At 42.2% G+C, this 18,320-nt stretch overlaps 1 protein-coding gene across 4 annotated transcripts; it reads left to right on the forward strand.

The window, feature by feature from the left end:
* The first annotated feature begins 1,175 nt into the window (after positions 1-1,175).
* On the forward strand, positions 1,176-18,320 carry smarca4a (SWI/SNF related BAF chromatin remodeling complex subunit ATPase 4a). 4 transcript variants are annotated; one of them, XM_006805084.3, is made up of 34 exons: positions 1,176-1,351; positions 2,942-3,204; positions 3,461-3,593; positions 4,214-4,663; positions 8,195-8,293; positions 8,385-8,640; positions 9,643-9,769; positions 9,911-10,084; positions 10,212-10,385; positions 10,523-10,693; positions 10,787-10,837; positions 10,951-11,081; positions 11,225-11,288; positions 11,366-11,478; positions 11,582-11,729; positions 11,862-12,025; positions 12,138-12,204; positions 12,326-12,436; positions 12,535-12,777; positions 12,857-12,970; positions 13,083-13,190; positions 13,281-13,367; positions 13,500-13,546; positions 13,628-13,794; positions 13,876-14,039; positions 14,142-14,408; positions 14,981-15,058; positions 15,152-15,370; positions 15,739-16,001; positions 16,100-16,205; positions 16,332-16,433; positions 16,556-16,688; positions 16,784-16,923; positions 17,632-18,320. In XM_006805084.3, the coding sequence occupies exons 2-34, from the start codon at positions 2,983-2,985 to the stop codon at positions 17,662-17,664; spliced, it is 4,926 nt and encodes a 1,641-aa protein (XP_006805147.1). In that variant the 5' UTR covers positions 1,176-1,351; positions 2,942-2,982; the 3' UTR covers positions 17,665-18,320. The 4 variants fall into 4 exon arrangements, with proteins under 4 accessions (XP_006805147.1, XP_035769888.1, XP_006805149.1 ...); XM_035913995.2 differs by having other exon boundaries at positions 1,177-1,351; positions 14,142-14,369; XM_006805086.3 differs by lacking the exon at positions 1,176-1,351 and adding an exon at positions 1,478-1,596.

Here is an 18,320-nt window from a genome sequence, read left to right on the forward strand (position 1 = left end):
TATATTATAGTTGAAATAATGGATATTTATGGATTCTGATGCAGTCTTCTCTTCCTTTACAGTGACTGCATAGATGTTAGACAAAAAGACAAGTTATATTTAGGTATAGTTTGTACAGCTGCAAAGAGTAAAACTACACAAAAGTGGGGGAGTTAAAACAGAGCGGTAACCTCAAGATCCCTGTAAAACCTACCACGTGGTTGGCTCTAGTCTTTTTGGCCAACCAGTGAGACTCATCCCTCAGAAGTCCAACCTGACTCTTACTTTGGGTGTTTCCCTTTTACTACCATACCAAGCACCTTAGCATGGGATTGTGTCCAATCCAGCTTAAAGACACAGTCATGACCTCATGTTCCTTAAGTTCCTCAGTCACATGTCAGCTAGGTTCCACCATGTGACAGTAAATATTCTTCTTGATTATGCTAAAAAGATTGATGAGCAGTTGAAACATTTTTTTAAGCTCATAAGTATGATTTACATGATTTTATGGTGTTTTTGTATGTGCTGTGCATATACACGTTTTAGAATAATGACAACAAATAATATTAAGGTAAATTAAAAGTAGATGGTCCCTACATAAAGCAGAAGAGCATGATCCTGCTTTATCTAAATAATGTATGGTATATTCAAATTAGCACATTCTTGGAAATGTGCTAAGAGCAACTATTTTATTCATCTCAATATGTAGTTTGACCCAATACAATTGTCTTTACAGCATTTTAGAGGTTCACATGCCTTTGTTTTCTTTGTTTCATATTATAGTAGGGTTACAGTGTCTTTACGTGTATCGTTTTTAAATATTTCCTTTCGTAGCGTAAACGGCAAACCAATCATTAGATAATGTGTCTTAAATGCTGATCAACAACACACATTGGCCACAAGGTTAGAAATATATATTATTATTAGGTACAAACAAAGCAATAATGACATGAAAGAAAAGTGCACTCGACACCGTTTTCGTGCCAGTTTATTTAATTGTGGTTTCTCAAGCGCACTAAGAGCATTTGGGTACTTTCACGTTGATACGTGTTGGGTTAAATCATATTTCAATATACTCGTCCATAATACAGTGTTTGCCTCGTTCACCCATCCCCCATGCCGGCTTCTAGGGCTTTCGTGCCTGCTTGTATCTCAGAGGCTGCACTGAGCATGCGGGAAGTGAGCGAGGAGCCTGCGCAGAGGCGGCGCTGTAGAGCCGCACAGGCCGGTCTCCGCGATACAATCTGCCGAGAGAGGGGGGGGGGTGAAGGAAAAAAACCAACTGGGTAGGTCGCTCTTTGTTTCTGGCTAGGAGGAAAACGGAGAGACTTTGCAGCCGGCGACACTTCAAACATCAACTTCCACCACTTGTGTAAGTTCGCTTTAGTTTTTCTTTGGGCAGTAAGGGAGTTTTGTGTGCGTTTCACGCTGCTGTTAGAGGATTGTTGAGCTTTCGTGGGTTTTTTTTCCCCTCTTCGTTACAGAAAAGGAGACCGACATTACCGTGCCGCTGCTGTGGCGCGACAGTGTGTAATGAATGAAAATTGTTTTTGGAAATGTGCTAAGAGCAGAGCGCTGAGCCAGGGGTACGGGAGGCGCGTTGGATCAATCAGCTTGGTAGATGAAGGGATGCTCTAACCTTTCACATGTCGCCGCATTTCGGCCACTATCTCGCAAAACAACACGTCTTTTTTTGCCCTAATTGGCCTCGGAGAGCATGGCCGGCTAGGCTAACTGAAGTAGCTCGCTAACGAGCCAGCCGACAAGTCTTAAATCCGGGTTGTGTTCCTTGTAGATATACTATTGTTTTAGTGTTATTTTCAGACGGAACCAGCAACCCGGTGAATACCACTACGACTGTGTTGCATTACGAGTTGGAGAGAGTTAAAGTTAACATATATAATGTAACGTAAACTTTACATTCTGCTAGGCCTGGCTAACGTTAGCCAACAATAGCTAGCCCAACTGTTATTGGCTTATAAATGTAAACATTAGACAACTGGACTTTGGCGAAGTTTTTATTATTATGCTGTTCTCCCGTTGATTTAAGAGAGACTCTGGTTTTTGTTTTTTTGTTTTAACCAAAGGGTTTAATTTGTGTCATAATAGGGCCTCTTCGATAGAGGTGTCTCGTAACAGTTTTTCTCCACGAAGTGATGTTCAAGTTAACTAATTGTGTTTAAAAAAAAAAAATCTAGACAAAGTTAAATCTCTTGTGTGACACACTTGATCTTTAAAAGTCAGATATTCAGCAAAAAGTATATGAATTATCTAGTTCCTGTCAGCACTGTACACTTCAGCAGGACATCAGGAGTGGACATTTAAATGCTGTAACGGCATAAAAACATCTGTCAGCTGTCTGTAGTTCATGTTTAACGGTACTAAGCACTACGACTTGTGTACTTCACCAAATGGCACATTATTTTAATAGTCATTTCACATCTGCAATGAAGCATCCAATATTGAATGGCTTTATAAATATACTATTGTCTTAACACAGAGCAACGTGAAACATGTGAGACTGTGATCAGATGTAAAGATGTAACAATTCAGATAACCAGTTATTCATTTAAGTCAGCAGGCACAATGAAATAATGTGCTCATTTATTCTTGTCTCACCAGTGCTGGTTTAAAATATTCAGAGTTTGGATTATTGGTCAGATGAAATAAACATTTGTAAAACATTTTGACATTTGATTTCAGGCCATAACAGGGGAAATTTTTAACTTTTAAAAATGTTATAGAGTTTCTTCATCTTCTTCCTTTTTTTTTTTTTTCTTCAAAAAAAGTACTGAAGATTTCCATTTAAATTTTCTATTATTTCAATTAGTTTTAAACACAGAAAGTTTGTTGTATTTTTTCCTAGTGTCTAGAATTTATTTGAAACACCTTTCTTTTTAAGTAACTCGAGTAACATGTATACATGGGTTTTCTTAATTGTTGTTGTAATGTCTCTTTTAAGGGTACTTCCTGCAGCCACATATTCCCAATTCCCCCTGAGAGATGTCCACTCCTGACCCCCCTATGGGAGGGACACCTCGCCCTGGTCCCTCCCCAGGCCCAGGGCCATCTCCAGGAGGCATGATGGGGCCAAGTCCAGGTCCCTCACCAGGCTCAGCCCACAGCATGATGGGGCCTAGCCCAGGACCTCCAGGATCAGGACACCCCCATCCTCCACAGGGACCCTCAGGATATCCTCAGGACAACATGCACCAGATGCATAAAGTAAAATAAAATAAAAAAGACATTTTGTCAAATAACGCAATCCTCTTGTTGTTAAAACATGCATGTGATTATTTTGAATAGCTTAAACACAGTAATTTTTATCATTAGATAAAGTGAGTGGTTGTGGAATCATTTCTGTAATTTACATAGTTTATGTTTCTTTCCTGTTAATTGTTTTGTGCAGTGTGTTCCAGTGTCACACTGCACAAACTTCAGTGTTTGTTCCATTTATGATTATTTGGTTTCATTTATCCAGCCAATGGAAGCCATGCATGAGAAGGGAGTGCCCGATGACCCTCGCTATGGCCAGATGAAGGGCATGGGCATGAGACCAGGGGGACACAGTGGGATGGGACCCCCTCCGAGCCCGATGGATCAACATTCCCAAGGTATGTTGTGTCACACAGAAAAGTGCTTCCTGGTAATGTGTGTCAGGACTAGAAAGGTGAAACCTAAAGTAACACCATAGTGTCATGTTGATACGTTTGCGGTAAAGTCTGCATCTTCAGTCCTCTTCTAACTTGAGTTAATGCACACTGAGTGAAGAAAATTTGAACTCATAGAACTTTGTTCTGGCCCTGAAATGCTTTTTGCAAAAGAAACCAGTAATGCAGTTGTGCTGGTATACAATGTGCGTGTGGAAACCCATCCAGCCGGTTTCTCCTCTTGTGTTGCTGTTCATGTAGCAGCAGTAGCAGACAGCGCTGGGCAATGTGACAGGAGGGGCGGGGTTCAGGGGCTTCCCCTTTCAGACAACAACAAAAGCAGCTGCATCTACAAAACCACAGTCAGCAAGCAACAGAGGTTGTTCAGAGGGAGGAATATAGAAGACACCACAGCAGTGTTAGAGTTTATCTATAGTACATGGAGATACAGCCACCTGGTTCTCTTATTATCCTTATTCAACATGTTTTTCTTGTTTGTTTGTTTTTAAAATTACATAAAACCTTCTTTAACACTTCAGAGATAACTTTTTGCCATACCCATTGTGCCTCTGTTGTGTCTGCAGGTTACCCCTCTCCATTAGGAGGCTCGGAGCACGCACCTAGTCCCGTACCAGCCAACGGCCCTCCTTCTGGTCCCATGATGCCTGGGGGCCCATCTGGCCCAGGAGCAGGCCCTATGGAGGGAAGTGGAGACTCAAATCAGGGTATGGGTCAACCGAATCGTGGTGGTCCCCAAGGGCCAGGGGGCCCCCCTGTTGCAGCAGGTGGTGCAGGTGGACCCACTCCCTTCAACCAGAACCAGCTACACCAACTCAGGGCACAGATTATGGCCTACAAGATGCTGGCACGCAGTCAGCCTCTACCAGAGCACCTGCAGATGGCTGTGCAGGGAAAGAGGCCCATGCCAGGGATGCAGCAACAGCCAATGCCTAATATGCCACCTTCTACAGGGCCTGGAGGTGGCCCGGGTGCTGGGCCGGGACCAGCTCCAGCAAATTACAATAGACAACATGGTGAGTTAGATTTTTACGTTAATTTATTGTACACAAGTTAAAGGAAAATCTGAACCTTTGATCATAATCAAGGTTATTATAGTTAACTAAAACTAAACTATCCAATCCAAATTATTTATAAAGCACTTTTTAAAGACAAAGCAGCAAAAAATTACACACAAATCAGCAGCAACAACAATAGTAGTAATAATAAATAGAAGGTTAGAACATGCCACTCTCGTTCTATGATAAGAGCCAAATAATAAAGATGAGTATGTAAGTAGGGCTGCCACAAACAATTATTTTGGTAGTCGACTAGTCACCTATTATTTTTGCGATTAGTCGACTAATCAGATCATGCATCCATTGGACGTAAAACGTACAGCTTATTGCACGAGCAGCATCTGCTCTTATATAACTATTATTAGCTTACAGCTTGAAGTGTTTAAGGTATGTGCTAACTAAAAATAAAGACAAGATGATAGTTTATTAAACTCCACTGAGACAATCTGCAAATGTCATTAAAATTTAATAAACTCATTGTTATCTAAAATATAACGGGACACCGGAGTATACTCTCGAGCATCTCACACTTCTGATAATCTGCTTGATGTTTATTCAGCTGTGTAAAAACTATAACTTTAATCTCAACCAAACCGATTTACTCAGGAACAAATAAAATACTGAAAAAAGCCAAACAATAACATTTTTAAGTTATCTAAGTGACTTATATATGTTTAACCTGAGTAGCGAAAGACGGCGGTGGGTATGAAAACGATTTGCCGGGAGTCCGGTGTTCTCACGGTTTCTAGTGAGCCTTGCCCCCGGCTAGCTATCGAGCTAGTGGGTAACAGACGTCTCCGAAAACGTCGGAGCGCTTTTGAAAATATGTGGTGTCTTGATAAACTGAGCAGATATTTGAGGTTTACACAGCTACATTCTCGCCTGAAAATATGTTAAACGTTTATTTTGTGACCCAGAAAGAGTAATAAGAGTAATATTAAAACTAACTAGCTGCCGCCATTGTTGTAAACTGAGCTGGGCTGCGCTATGAATTCTGGGACACAGCTTCTTCTTCTTCGGGGTTTAACGACAGCTGGCATCCTTGTACATGCAGTGCTGCCATCTTCTGTTTCAGTCCGTTATGACACTCTTAAATCCTACTACTTATTCCTGCGTCTTTTGTGATCTTACAAAGCTTCAAACGACGCGTCGACTATTAAATCAGTCGTCGACGATTTTGATAGTCGACGTAATCGTGACTAGTCGACTAATCGTGGCAGCCCTAGTTGTAAGATGTGTTTTAAAAACAGGTAATGAAGGAGCCATGCTAACATGGGCCCGGAGATTATTACACAAGTTGGGGCAATAGCGTAAAAGCTCGGTCGCCCCTGGTTTTCAGCCGGGTTTTAGGGACAGCAAGGGGAAACTGGTCCATGGACCTTAGCAAACTTGAGGGAATATATGGAGTTAGAAGCCAAGTATTGTATGTCAAAATACAGAATCGAATCTTAAAATGGATCCTAAACGGAACATTGAGCCATCCTTTGAAATCTTTCAGACTCTCCAGTTGTGGTTTAGGAGAGCTGACATTTCTTTTTATAGGCATGAAAAATTGGGTGTCATCTGCATAAAAACGGTAGCCAAGGCCCTGTTTTTTAAAAATCAGGCCCATGGGAAGAAGGTAGAGAGAAAAAAAGGACTGGCCAAGGTTATGTGCTTGGTAGATGAAGGGCCTGAACCTACCTGAACCACTCTACAGCTCTACCTTTGATTCCCACATGGTGTTTTCTTGTTTGTTTTTTAATTACATAACCATATCATTTCTTATCTTTTTAAGTGCATCAAAAGCAGCAGCAGTAAAAGATCATTAAGAAATCTTGAAAGTGCAGATTCGGTGCTGTGAACAGCTTTAAAATGAGACCAGGAAGTTTCCAGAATCCTCTGAGAGTCTATGAAAAACTGCAACTGTAAAAATACAGTTTTTGCTAAAACGTTTAGCTGTGAAAGGCAATTTTGAAATCAGTCTAAAGTTAGAGAGGATAGAGGCATCCATGTTTGCTTTTTTAATCAATGGATGAACCACAGATGTCTAAAACAAGTGGGTACAACACCAGAAGTGAGACTGCTGTTAATGATAGATTGGACATTTGGACCAATAGTCTCCCAGAGCACATTAGTGGGGCAAGATGCTGGTTTGATCTGAGTGACAATTTTCTTCAACTGGGGAAGAGACACAGGTTCAAACTGGTAAAAAGCAGTAGAGCATGTCACAATGAAGGATCATAAGAGGGGAGGGAGATGTTGGCTCTCACTTGTGCAACGTTATCAACAAAGAATTTGAGGTTTTCACAAATTTCAGGTGACGGTATTAGCAGATGGAGTATTATGAATTGAATTAATAAGTCGCACAAGGTTTGTGTTGATTATCCTCATTTATGTGAAAAAGTACTTTGATTTCTCAGCTTCAACAATTTTTTTTATACTCCTACTTTCTCTCAATGTCATATGACACATGTAACTTATCTTTTTCCCACCTTTGTTTAGTTCTCCGGCCTTCTAGCAGCGATACTGACATCATTAAGCCATGCTTGAGATGTAGGTTTTGAACAAAGGGATAAGATATTCCAACAATGTAAACAGGAAGGCCGCAGGATAAAACCAGATCCAGAGTGTGTCTTTGCTCTTGCATGGGAGCGGTAATAACAATTTGTACAAAATTAAATCAATAAGGGGGGCAGAAGGACAGTAGACATGGATATTTAGGACTCCTGTGATTAAAACCCCGTCATATCAGGGCATAATTCCAGCTAAGACTTCAGAAAAGGATTGGCAGAGAAACTGAGATCAAGCAGCAGTCGGCGATCATAAACCAGGAGAGCGTTGGCATTTCTTGTTACAAGTGTCAGATACAGGATAGGTACAAAGCTGACAACAGGAAGTGGCAGGCCGTGTGCACTGGTGCTGCCAATTGCTGACCTTTGGAGTAAAAAAAAAAAAAAAAAACACACAAAAAACCCAACATTTTTGTGAACTTGGAAAGTAACTAAAGTGCAATTGTAGAGGAAATATCCTTAGTTTGGCTATTTGTTAATTTGGTAAGAACTCATCACCACAGACTTCCTGATGAGGGTTTGATGTCTACAACGCTGTGAATCAACTGCTTTCAAAAAGCTCTGGTTATATTTTACTATCTGTACTGATTTTCCCAAATCTTGCTCCTGACATATGCCATAAATAAATAATTATCAAACATTAAAATTAGCACTGAAAGTAAATGAAAACTAAATATTTTCAAACAATAAAAACTAAACTGAAACGAGCAAATTCACTCTAGAAAGTAACTGAAACTAAACTGGATTAAAAACAAAGTTGAAACAAAGTAAGAATCAAACCTAATAAAAAAATACAAAACTATAATAACCCTGCTCTTGATCCCATGATAATAATAATGCATCTATCTAGAGGGCAGGAGAGATTGCACGATGTTCAGCATTTACAAATTATGTCAAAAAACAGATTAATATGATTCTGATTCTGTTTTTGTTTTAGGTATGGTAGGTCCCAATATAGCTCCTCCTGGACCTGCAGGAGTTCCTCCAGGTATGCAAGGCCAGCCTACGAATGGACCTCCCAAATCATGGCCTGAAGGTAAACCCAGCTTAAGCACAAACTTCACACATGTGTATTTTGTTTATACCTACAATTAAAAATAATCTTTTCTAAATTTCTCTCTTTTTAGGACCAATGGTGAACGCTGCTGCCCCTTCCAACCCTCCCCAGAAGTTAATTCCACCCCAACCCACAGGCCGACCTTCTCCTGCTCCTCCCTCAGTGCCTCCAGCAGCCTCCCCTGTCATGCCCCCTCAGACACAGTCTCCAGGACAGCCTGCACAGCCCCCTCCCATGATGCTACACCAGAAGCAGAATCGTATAACCCCCATCCAAAAACCTCGTGGGCTTGATCCAGTGGAGATCCTCCAGGAGAGAGAGTACAGGTGAGGAAAGGGAAACGACATGGAATGGCAAACAGTACTGAGCTACACAGCAAATATTTTGTCCTTGAACATGAATGATGAAAATTGTCAGGAGCTCATTTCTTGCTCCCTCTAATATGACAAAAAAAGTTAAAAATAAATAATAAAACATCACTTTGTAATTTATAATTCTAGTTCCATATCGTTGTTTTCTACTTAAGTTTGAAATTAATAACTGGTGTTATTCAAATTGGTTGGTGTCTTAGTTTTCTTTAAAAAATGATTTTATATAGTTGCAGCTCAAAGCATCTTATTGAGAATTTTATCTCACAACCTGAGAAGCTGCACGTGACCAATAAGTTGCACAGTTAAGCTAAAAGGAATAATTGATGGTAGAGCCCAATCTGCTAATAATATCAGCAAACTGATATTATTAGCAGATATTAGCTTTTTGCCCATCTATCTGTGTCTGCTTTAATGCTGGCTGATTATTAAAACCATTAAAAGTTTAAAAAAGAAAAAAAAGATGAAAGAAACACTCTTCGCTGATGTCATGAGTGTTGATGTTGCATATTTTGTCCACCAGAGGGCACTCTGCAACGTCCTTTTTGGCAACCCATTCAGAATGCCACAAACACAACAACCAGCTGATCCAAGCAGAGCGTAAACAAGTAAATAAACCACTATACATAATAAATGCTAGGCTAATGTTTTTATGTTTGGTGAGTGTGAAGGAAAAAGAATATCGGCCTAGATATCGAAATATTACTAAATATTGTTGTCGGCCTTAAAAAATTCTGTACTGCTCTGGATGTAGTTGACAGCATAAAAGTATTGGCATTATAGTAAGATTTAAAAAATCTGAGAAACGAGACGTTTCCAGTTTGAATAGGAAATTATATCCCTGAACTGATGACACACAGACATCCATCACTTTGACGGTTCTTCTACTTTTGTATGGAGGGAGAAAAATAATGGTTTCAACTTTAATCTTTGTAATATTTCTATTTTTAAAATTTTCAGGCTTCAGGCTCGTATTTCTCACCGTATACAGGAGCTTGAGAACCTGCCTGGCTCTCTAGCTGGTGATCTACGCACCAAAGCCACCATCGAGCTCAAGGCCCTCAGGCTGCTTAACTTCCAGAGACAGGTAGATAAATGTATCTGCTGCTACCTGCAAATGTGTTTATAATACAGACAGCTGAACTCTGCATATTTAATCCGCTTTCTCTTCTCTTCTTTACTTTTCCCAGTGAAAAACTTATATTGTCTTCTTTTTCTGTGCTTGTAGTTGCGCCAGGAGGTTGTTGTTTGCATGCGTCGTGACACTGCTTTGGAAACTGCCCTTAATGCTAAGGCCTATAAACGCAGCAAACGGCAGTCTCTACGTGAGGCTCGTATCACTGAGAAGCTGGAGAAACAGCAGAAGATTGAACAAGAGCGCAAACGGCGCCAGAAACACCAGGTACAGACGATTTCTAAAAGATCTTAAGGCGTCTAATTGGATGTTTTATATTGTGATATTTGTTAAAACAAATACAATGAGGTGTAGTTAATGTAAAGAGTCTAATTTAAGCATTTGTTTGTCAAAGGAATACCTCAACAGCATCCTGCAGCATGCCAAGGACTTTAAGGAGTATCACCGCTCCATCACAGCAAAGATCCAGAAGGCCACCAAAGCTGTCGCCACCTATCATGCCAACACTGAGCGCGAGCAGAAGAAAGAGAATGAACGCATTGAAAAGGAGAGGATGCGGAGGCTGATGGTGAGACTTTCTCAGTCTGTCAAAATGAGTCTGTATCTGCTGGAAGGAGCACAGTCTCTGAAATGAATGATTGGAATTATATTTGATGTTTATTTGTGTCACAAAATGATCTGACCTCTGTGCGAATCTCCTCCCAGGCTGAAGATGAAGAAGGTTATCGTAAACTTATCGACCAGAAGAAAGACAAGCGCCTGGCGTACCTGCTACAGCAGACAGACGAGTACGTGGCCAACCTCACTGAGTTGGTGCGCGCGCACAAGGCTGCACAAGCACTCAAAGAGAAGAAGAAGAAGAAGAAGAAAAAGAAGGTATGTGAATTCAATATAGAAGAGTAATGTAAAATTTCATCCACATAAAGAGAAAAAACAAAGTGAAAAACTAAAATTATTTGATGCTTTCAGAAGCCCGAGGCTCCAGAGGGAGCTGCTCCTGCTCTGGGACCTGACGGAGAGGTGAGTGTCAAACAGTAAAATTACTTAAAGGGAACTCTACTATAGAGATCACGCCTTTTTTTTTAATGTGTATTTTTTGTTGTTGTTTTGGTTTTCCTCCTTTCCTCTCCCAGCCTTTAGATGAGACTAGTCAAATGAGTGACCTACCAGTCAAGGTCATCCATGTAGACAGTGGAAAGATCCTGACGGGTGTGGAAGCACCCAAGGCTGGGCAGCTGGAAGCCTGGCTTGAAATGAACCCAGGGTAAGCGTCAAGTCTGTCTTGATTTCTGTAGAAATTATTTAAATTCAGTGTCTGGAATATCTGTGCAAAAGCCGTGTTTCATCCTCCAGCAAAACAACAAGGCACTCGCTTATCTCTTTTTCTATCCTTGTGTTCCTTCTCAGATACGAAGTAGCGCCACGCTCCGACAGTGAAGGCAGCGGTTCAGAAGAGGAAGAGGAGGAGGAGGTATGTAACGCAGCTTCAGATTGTGTTTGTGGAGGTGGAGCAGCTTTCTGACATCCCGTTTTGTTTTGTATCGTCAGGAGGAAGACGACGACCAGCCTCAGCCGTCTTCAGCTCCAACAGAAGAGAAGAAGAAGATTCCCGACCCCGACAGTGAAGATGTATCAGAAGTGGATGTCCTGCACATCATTGAGTAAGACAATTGTTGTACTTTATAATTATCCTCTGTTTATAACTGGTTGGTTTAATTATAATATTATGAAATTTACACGTCATGTCTTTTCTGCTTCCATCAGACACGCCAAGCAGGATGTAGACGACGAGTACGGCAGTGCAAGTTTCAACCGCGGCCTGCAGTCCTACTATGCAGTGGCTCACGCCGTCACTGAGAAAGTGGATAAACAGTCCTCACTGCTGGTCAATGGGCAGCTCAAGCAATACCAGGTAGCCCATCACGACACAGAAAAGAGCAGCATAACATTAGCATTGTTAGATTGGATTTTAATGGTGGATTATATAAATAAATGTTGGACAATCTGAGTAAACTGAAGTTTATTTGAACCATTTACTGTTCAGATCAAAGGTCTGGAGTGGCTGGTGTCACTTTACAACAACAACTTGAATGGCATCCTGGCTGATGAGATGGGTCTAGGCAAAACGATCCAGACTATCGCCCTCATCACTTACCTCATGGAGTACAAGCGCATCAATGGGCCCTTCCTCATCATCGTACCTCTCTCGTAAGTGTGAACGTGTCTCCTCGGTTCCCTTTTGAAAGCATCGGCTTAAAACTGACAAATGCACATAGAAAAGGCTGCTTTTCCTCAATCAGAGCTGTTCTTTTGTTTACAGAACTTTATCAAACTGGGTGTATGAGTTTGATAAGTGGGCACCGTCTGTTGTGAAGGTTTCCTACAAGGTCAGTGATGTTGCATTAGTACTTCAGTCACGCTTTGCTCGCAACATGATGAAAACGCTTTATACCAAAGACCATTTTTAATTCAGTTATTCGGTTTACTTAATATCTGTTTATCTTTCAGGGGTCTCCAGCTGCTCGACGTTCATTCGTTCCAATTTTACGTAGCGGAAAGTTCAACGTGCTGCTGACCACATATGAGTACATTATTAAGGATAAGCAGGTGTTAGCAAAGGTAAGACAGTCCTGTCACGTCTTCTTCCAGATCTAAATCTTGCCTTTTAAACGGTAGTCAAAAACACGCTGAATAAATGCCATATCTTCTTCACAAAGATCCGCTGGAAGTACATGATTGTGGATGAAGGCCATCGTATGAAGAACCATCACTGTAAGCTGACCCAAGTCTTGAACACACACTACTTGGCACCACGACGTGTGCTGCTCACAGGAACTCCGCTGCAGAACAAGCTCCCCGAGCTCTGGGCCCTGCTCAATTTCCTCTTGCCCACGATCTTCAAGAGCTGCAGCACCTTCGAACAGTGGTTCAACGCCCCGTTCGCCATGACTGGAGAGAAGGTGCGTTTACAGTGTGGTCGGGATTGTTGGAAATAGTTGTGGAGACTTTCTAATCAGCGTTCTTCTCTCACGTTTCAAGGTTGACCTAAATGAAGAAGAGACCATCCTGATCATTCGACGTTTACACAAGGTGCTCCGACCTTTCTTGCTGCGGCGACTCAAGAAAGAAGTCGAGGCGCAGCTGCCAGAGAAGGTCAGTGTGCACAGCTTCTGCCAAAACATTCAGCACTGAAATATTTCTGCTCAGAACAGGTCAAAAAATGTAGTTGCCCTGCTGAGATTTCCCCCTTGTTGTTGTTCTACAGGTGGAGTATGTCATAAAGTGCGACATGTCAGCTCTGCAGAGGGTTCTGTACAGACACATGCAGGCCAAGGGAGTCTTGCTCACAGACGGTTCAGAAAAAGACAAGAAGGTGAGCTGATGTCTCAAACTCAGTTCTTTTGTGGTCATTTAAAGAAAATTTGAAATAATAGACACCTAATGTATCCTCCTCATTTTACAGGGTAAAGGTGGCACGAAGACCCTGATGAACACTATCATGCAGCTGAGGAAGATATGCAATCACCCCTTCATGTTCCAGCACATTGAGGTACCAGACACAAACACCACCATTTAAATCATGATACCAGTAAATCTTTTTAAAAGACAGTAGAACAGATGTTTTAAAGCTGAAATACAAAAATATGTGATATTAAACATTTTTACTTGTTTGCTTTCACAGGAGTCCTTCTCGGAGCATCTCGGTTATTCTGGTGGAATCATCACAGGGTACGTAAAGCTAAAAACTGTGTCTGGATAAATGTTAGGTGCTCAGTCAGTGTCACTCATATCCTCCTTTTCCCTGTCCAGCCCTGACCTGTATCGTGCCTCTGGAAAGTTTGAGCTGCTGGATCGTATCCTGCCCAAGCTGAGGGCCACCAACCACAAAGTGCTGCTCTTCTGTCAAATGACCTCACTCATGACCATCATGGAGGACTATTTTGCGTACCGCAATTTCAAGTACCTGCGTCTGGATGGTGAGAACCTTTTGGCTGTTAACTATACGAGAGTCATGTTGAACTACTGGGAGTTACTAACAAAGCGTGATGTTTTCTTAGGTACCACCAAAGCAGAGGATCGTGGCATGCTGCTGAAGACGTTCAACGACCCCGCCTCTGAGTACTTTGTGTTCTTGCTCAGCACCAGAGCTGGAGGTCTGGGCCTGAACCTGCAATCTGCTGATACTGTCATCATTTTTGACAGTGACTGGAACCCGCACCAGGTACTTTATGTGCACAAAGAAGTTCAGGAAATGGCCTGTTTGTTGTGAACATGTTTGCTTTCTGCACAGCGATTCCACCTAAACTGTCTGTGCACGCTACAGGACTTGCAGGCCCAGGATAGAGCGCACCGCATCGGTCAGCAAAACGAGGTGCGCGTGCTGCGCCTCTGCACCGTCAACAGCGTGGAGGAAAAGATCCTGGCAGCAGCCAAGTACAAGCTGAACGTGGACCAGAAGGTCATCCAGGCCGGCATGTTCGACCAGAAGTCTTCAGGCTATGAACGTCGGGCCTTCTTACAGGCTATTCTGGAGCACGAGGAGCAGGACGAGGTCGGGGCTCGAGGAGGCTGCCGCACTAGGGGGGCGTGGGTGGGTGTGATCTAAACCTGTTCCCACATCGCCCACCCGCCCACGTCCGCCTGTGCGCTGCCCCACCTCTTCATTCTCTCCCTTTCCCCCCCCTCTCCTCTTTCTGTCTCTTTTCCTTATTTTCCCCTCTTTTCTCAGGATTTGTGAGCTTTCATCAATCCAGACTTCTCCCTTTCTCCCCTATGTATTTCTGCTTCTGCACAAACCTTTGATGGTTAATATGATACTTTATCCTTCACTCTAACATAAAAGCTTTTCCCGTTTTATATTTTCTTTCCTTTCCCCTCTTTATGGCTTTAAACTCTTTCATGCAAAGTTAAGGATTTGTTTACCTTTACTTTTAGTATCAGTTTCATTTGCACAGCGTTAGTCATCTAGTGCATCCTGTAACTGCAAGTGATATTTACAGCGTCTACGTAAAGCATAGTAATGTTCGATGAATTGCTAGTAATTCATTTTGCTGCTTGGCTTTCCATTTGTGCTTGAGAGTCATTAGTTCAGAGACTTGGGTCTGAGGTGCCACAAATCTGCAGTCAGCCATCGCTCATTCAGCCCGTCTCATTTATCTGCAGGAGGAAGACGAAGTGCCTGATGATGAGACCGTCAATCAGATGATCGCGAGGAGCGAAGAGGAGTTTGAACAGTTCATGGTTCGTCTGGTTTCATGTCAGTTTTTAGACACTTTAAAATTTTTTGAATGTGACTCTAATCACACTGTTTTTTGTTTTGTTTTTTCATTTCAGCGTATGGATCTAGACAGACGCCGCGAGGAGGCCCGTAACCCTAAGAGGAAACCCCGTCTGATGGAGGAGGACGACCTGCCCGGCTGGATTTTGAAAGACGACGCTGAGGTTGAGAGGCTAACCTGCGAGGAGGAGGAGGAGAAGATGTTTGGCAGAGGGTCGCGCCAGCGCAAGGAGGTGGACTACAGCGACTCGCTCACAGAGAAGCAGTGGCTCAAGGTGGGATGAGTCCCAAATACTGACAGCTGAATCTATATTAGGCCTTTTTCCACTAGTTCAGCCTCTACTTGGTTTCGGTCATTTTTCATTACAGTAGAGTTCCACCTAATGTGTGTAGGGTTGCTATAGCAATGCCTCTGAAAGTCTGTGATGTCATTTGTATGCGACACAAACAGTACACAACAATAGAGCACATTGAGGCTACAGTCTATGGCTTATTGTTGGTTTTTGTGTAGCCATTTCTCACGTTGCCGGGTTTTAAAAATGCCAGTTCTGGCTTTCGTATAAGAGTCGCTCTTACAACTCATGGACCGACAACTCACGTGTTTCTATTAAATGAGTTTTCAACTGCATTTCTCTTTGAACAGGCCATAGAAGAAGGCAATCTAGAGGACATTGAAGAGGAAGTGCGTCACAAGAAGACGACCAGAAAGCGCAAGAGAGACCGTGACCACGACGGTGGCCCGGCCACACCCAGCTCCAGCAGCGGCCGCGGACGGGACAAGGACGACGATGGAAAGAAAGCAAAGAAACGAGGTCGCCCACCTGCTGAGAAGCTCTCTCCTAACCCTCCATCTCTCACTAAGAAGATGAGGAAGATTGTTGACGCTGTCATCAAATACAAGGACGGGTGAGGAGACCGCTCTTCTGAAGAGCGCAGGATTAGCAGAAGGCGTGAAAATTTAGTTTGATTGCGTTTTTAACTAACTTGTCTCCTCGTCTTTGCAGAAATGGCCGACAACTGAGCGAAGTCTTCATCCAGCTCCCATCTCGCAAAGAGCTGCCCGAGTATTATGAGCTCATCCGCAAACCAGTGGACTTCAGAAAGATCAAGGTGAGGATCAAAAATTACCTCATCAATGTTTTTTTTAAATATATATATGTATTTCTTTTTTAGATTCCAACTTATTAAATCCTACATATCTGACTGCTGCCTGTTGTTTCTCTCTCCGTGCATCAGGAGCGGATCCGCAGCCACAAATACCGCAGCCTGAACGACCTGGAGAAGGATGTGATGCTGCTGTGTCAGAACGCCCAGACTTTCAACCTGGAGGGCTCTTTGGTGAGTGATGCTAAGCAGCACACGCTCACCAGTGTTTGATATATTCAACTCATTTAACTTACAAGTTTTCCTATTTTGGAAGCTAACTTTGTTTCTCTCTTTAACCATTTATTTATTTTTAGATCTACGAGGACTCCATTGTGCTCCAGTCCGTCTTCACCAGCGTGAGACAGAAGATCGAGAAGGAGGATGAAAGCGAGGGAGAAGAAAGCGAGGAGGAAGAGGAGGAGGTGGATGAAGGCTCGGAGTCTGAATGTGAGTATCGGAGAGGCACGGTAGCTTTTATAGCATCAGCGGGCGGTGAGGCTCACTCAGCATTATTTTGTTTGCAATCTTTGATCCCTCATCAGGTCGTTCAGTGAAGGTGAAGATTAAACTGGGCCGGAAAGAGAAGGGGGAGAGAGGAGGGAAAGGACAACGGCGGCGGGGCCGCGGAGCCCGGGCTAAACCTGTGGTAAGCGACGACGACAGCGAGGAGGAACAGGAAGAGGTGAGAGCAGAACAGGAGAATGAAGACACACACACACACACCAAAGCTTGAATCTTCTGCACTCATGTTAATGTATTTAAATGACAGATTTTCCCGTCACAACGACTGAGCTTTGAGTTCCTTTTAGAACCTGTTGGAAAGAATGAGCAGAAGAACGGTTCTGCATTCACTCTCTCAGATGTTTTCCTGTTTTAAATCATTAAAACAAATCCCTTTGTGTGACACACAAGTATTTGACACAGGGGCTTTGTTTTAATGAATATATTTTACATTTGAATTTCAGTTTTAAAAAATTGCCTTACACAAGATTTGTTTTTAAAGATATAATCGGGATTATAAAATGCAACAAAACTGACCATGATTCAAATTCTTGCTACAATTGAGCAGCTATTCTCTAACAACTTCTCATAATCATAAATTTTTTGATGGTAAATAATGTTTTCTTGTTCATTTTACAAACTTAAAATACCAAAATCAAATACATTGATCATCATGATGATTGCCACATCTTTAGTCTGGTGTGCTGGTAATGGTGATTCCTTCAGACAGTTCACAACAACCCAGTCATTCTATTCTAGGTCTGAGCTGCGATCATTTCCACGCCACTCTTGTTTTGTGGTGTTTGTGGTACTTTTGATGGGCACTCTGTGCTTGTGTAGTCTCAAGGTCTTGTTGAATAATGAAAGTAAATCTTTCTGTTTCCTTCAGGAGCGTTCAGCCAGTGGCAGCGAGGAAGACTGAAGTGATCCGCCTCCTGATTGGACCAACGACCCACTGAGCCCTTGACTGGACTTTATATATTTTACTTAGATACTGCAGATTGAGTGGACAGGCCTAGTTTTACCTAGATGAGCTGATTTTTAGTGAGACAACTGTATTCTCATTAAAACATACCATTAATTAAAAAACATAATAAAAAAAACTAAAATATGAAAGCTATGAACCATCCACTTCCATATTTAAACCATTTTCCCATTATGAATAGTAGTGTGTCTCTTTGCCCTTGTTTTTCTCTTTTCTGTAAGTGGGGAAAATGACAGAGCCTGAATTATTATAGACTGACGGCCATAAAGACAGAAAACTGTTTTTTAAGTGGTATTAATTTTGTCGTCTTTTACTTTTTGGGACAAGAGCGTACGTGTGAACCAGGACTCGCTGCGTTCTTTAAAACCCCTTTTTGAATGCATGTCGTGCGTGTCTGTTGAAATGCACCTGGATGTGTCTTCATTATTATCTGTGTTTAATTTAAGACTACAAGCGGGATCACGGTACACCCCCCCGCCCTGCAGACCCTTCCTGTCAGGCTGTTTGTATTGGGGGAGGGAGGGATTGGACCATTTTCTCGTGTCTGTGGCACTGGATTCCAAAAAAAGTACAATAAAGGCATCTCATAATTA

Source organism: Neolamprologus brichardi, chromosome 4 (assembly GCF_056152115.1).
Source record: "Neolamprologus brichardi isolate AB-2024 chromosome 4, ASM5615211v1, whole genome shotgun sequence".
In the NCBI taxonomy this organism is placed as follows: domain Eukaryota; kingdom Metazoa; phylum Chordata; class Actinopteri; order Cichliformes; family Cichlidae; genus Neolamprologus; species Neolamprologus brichardi.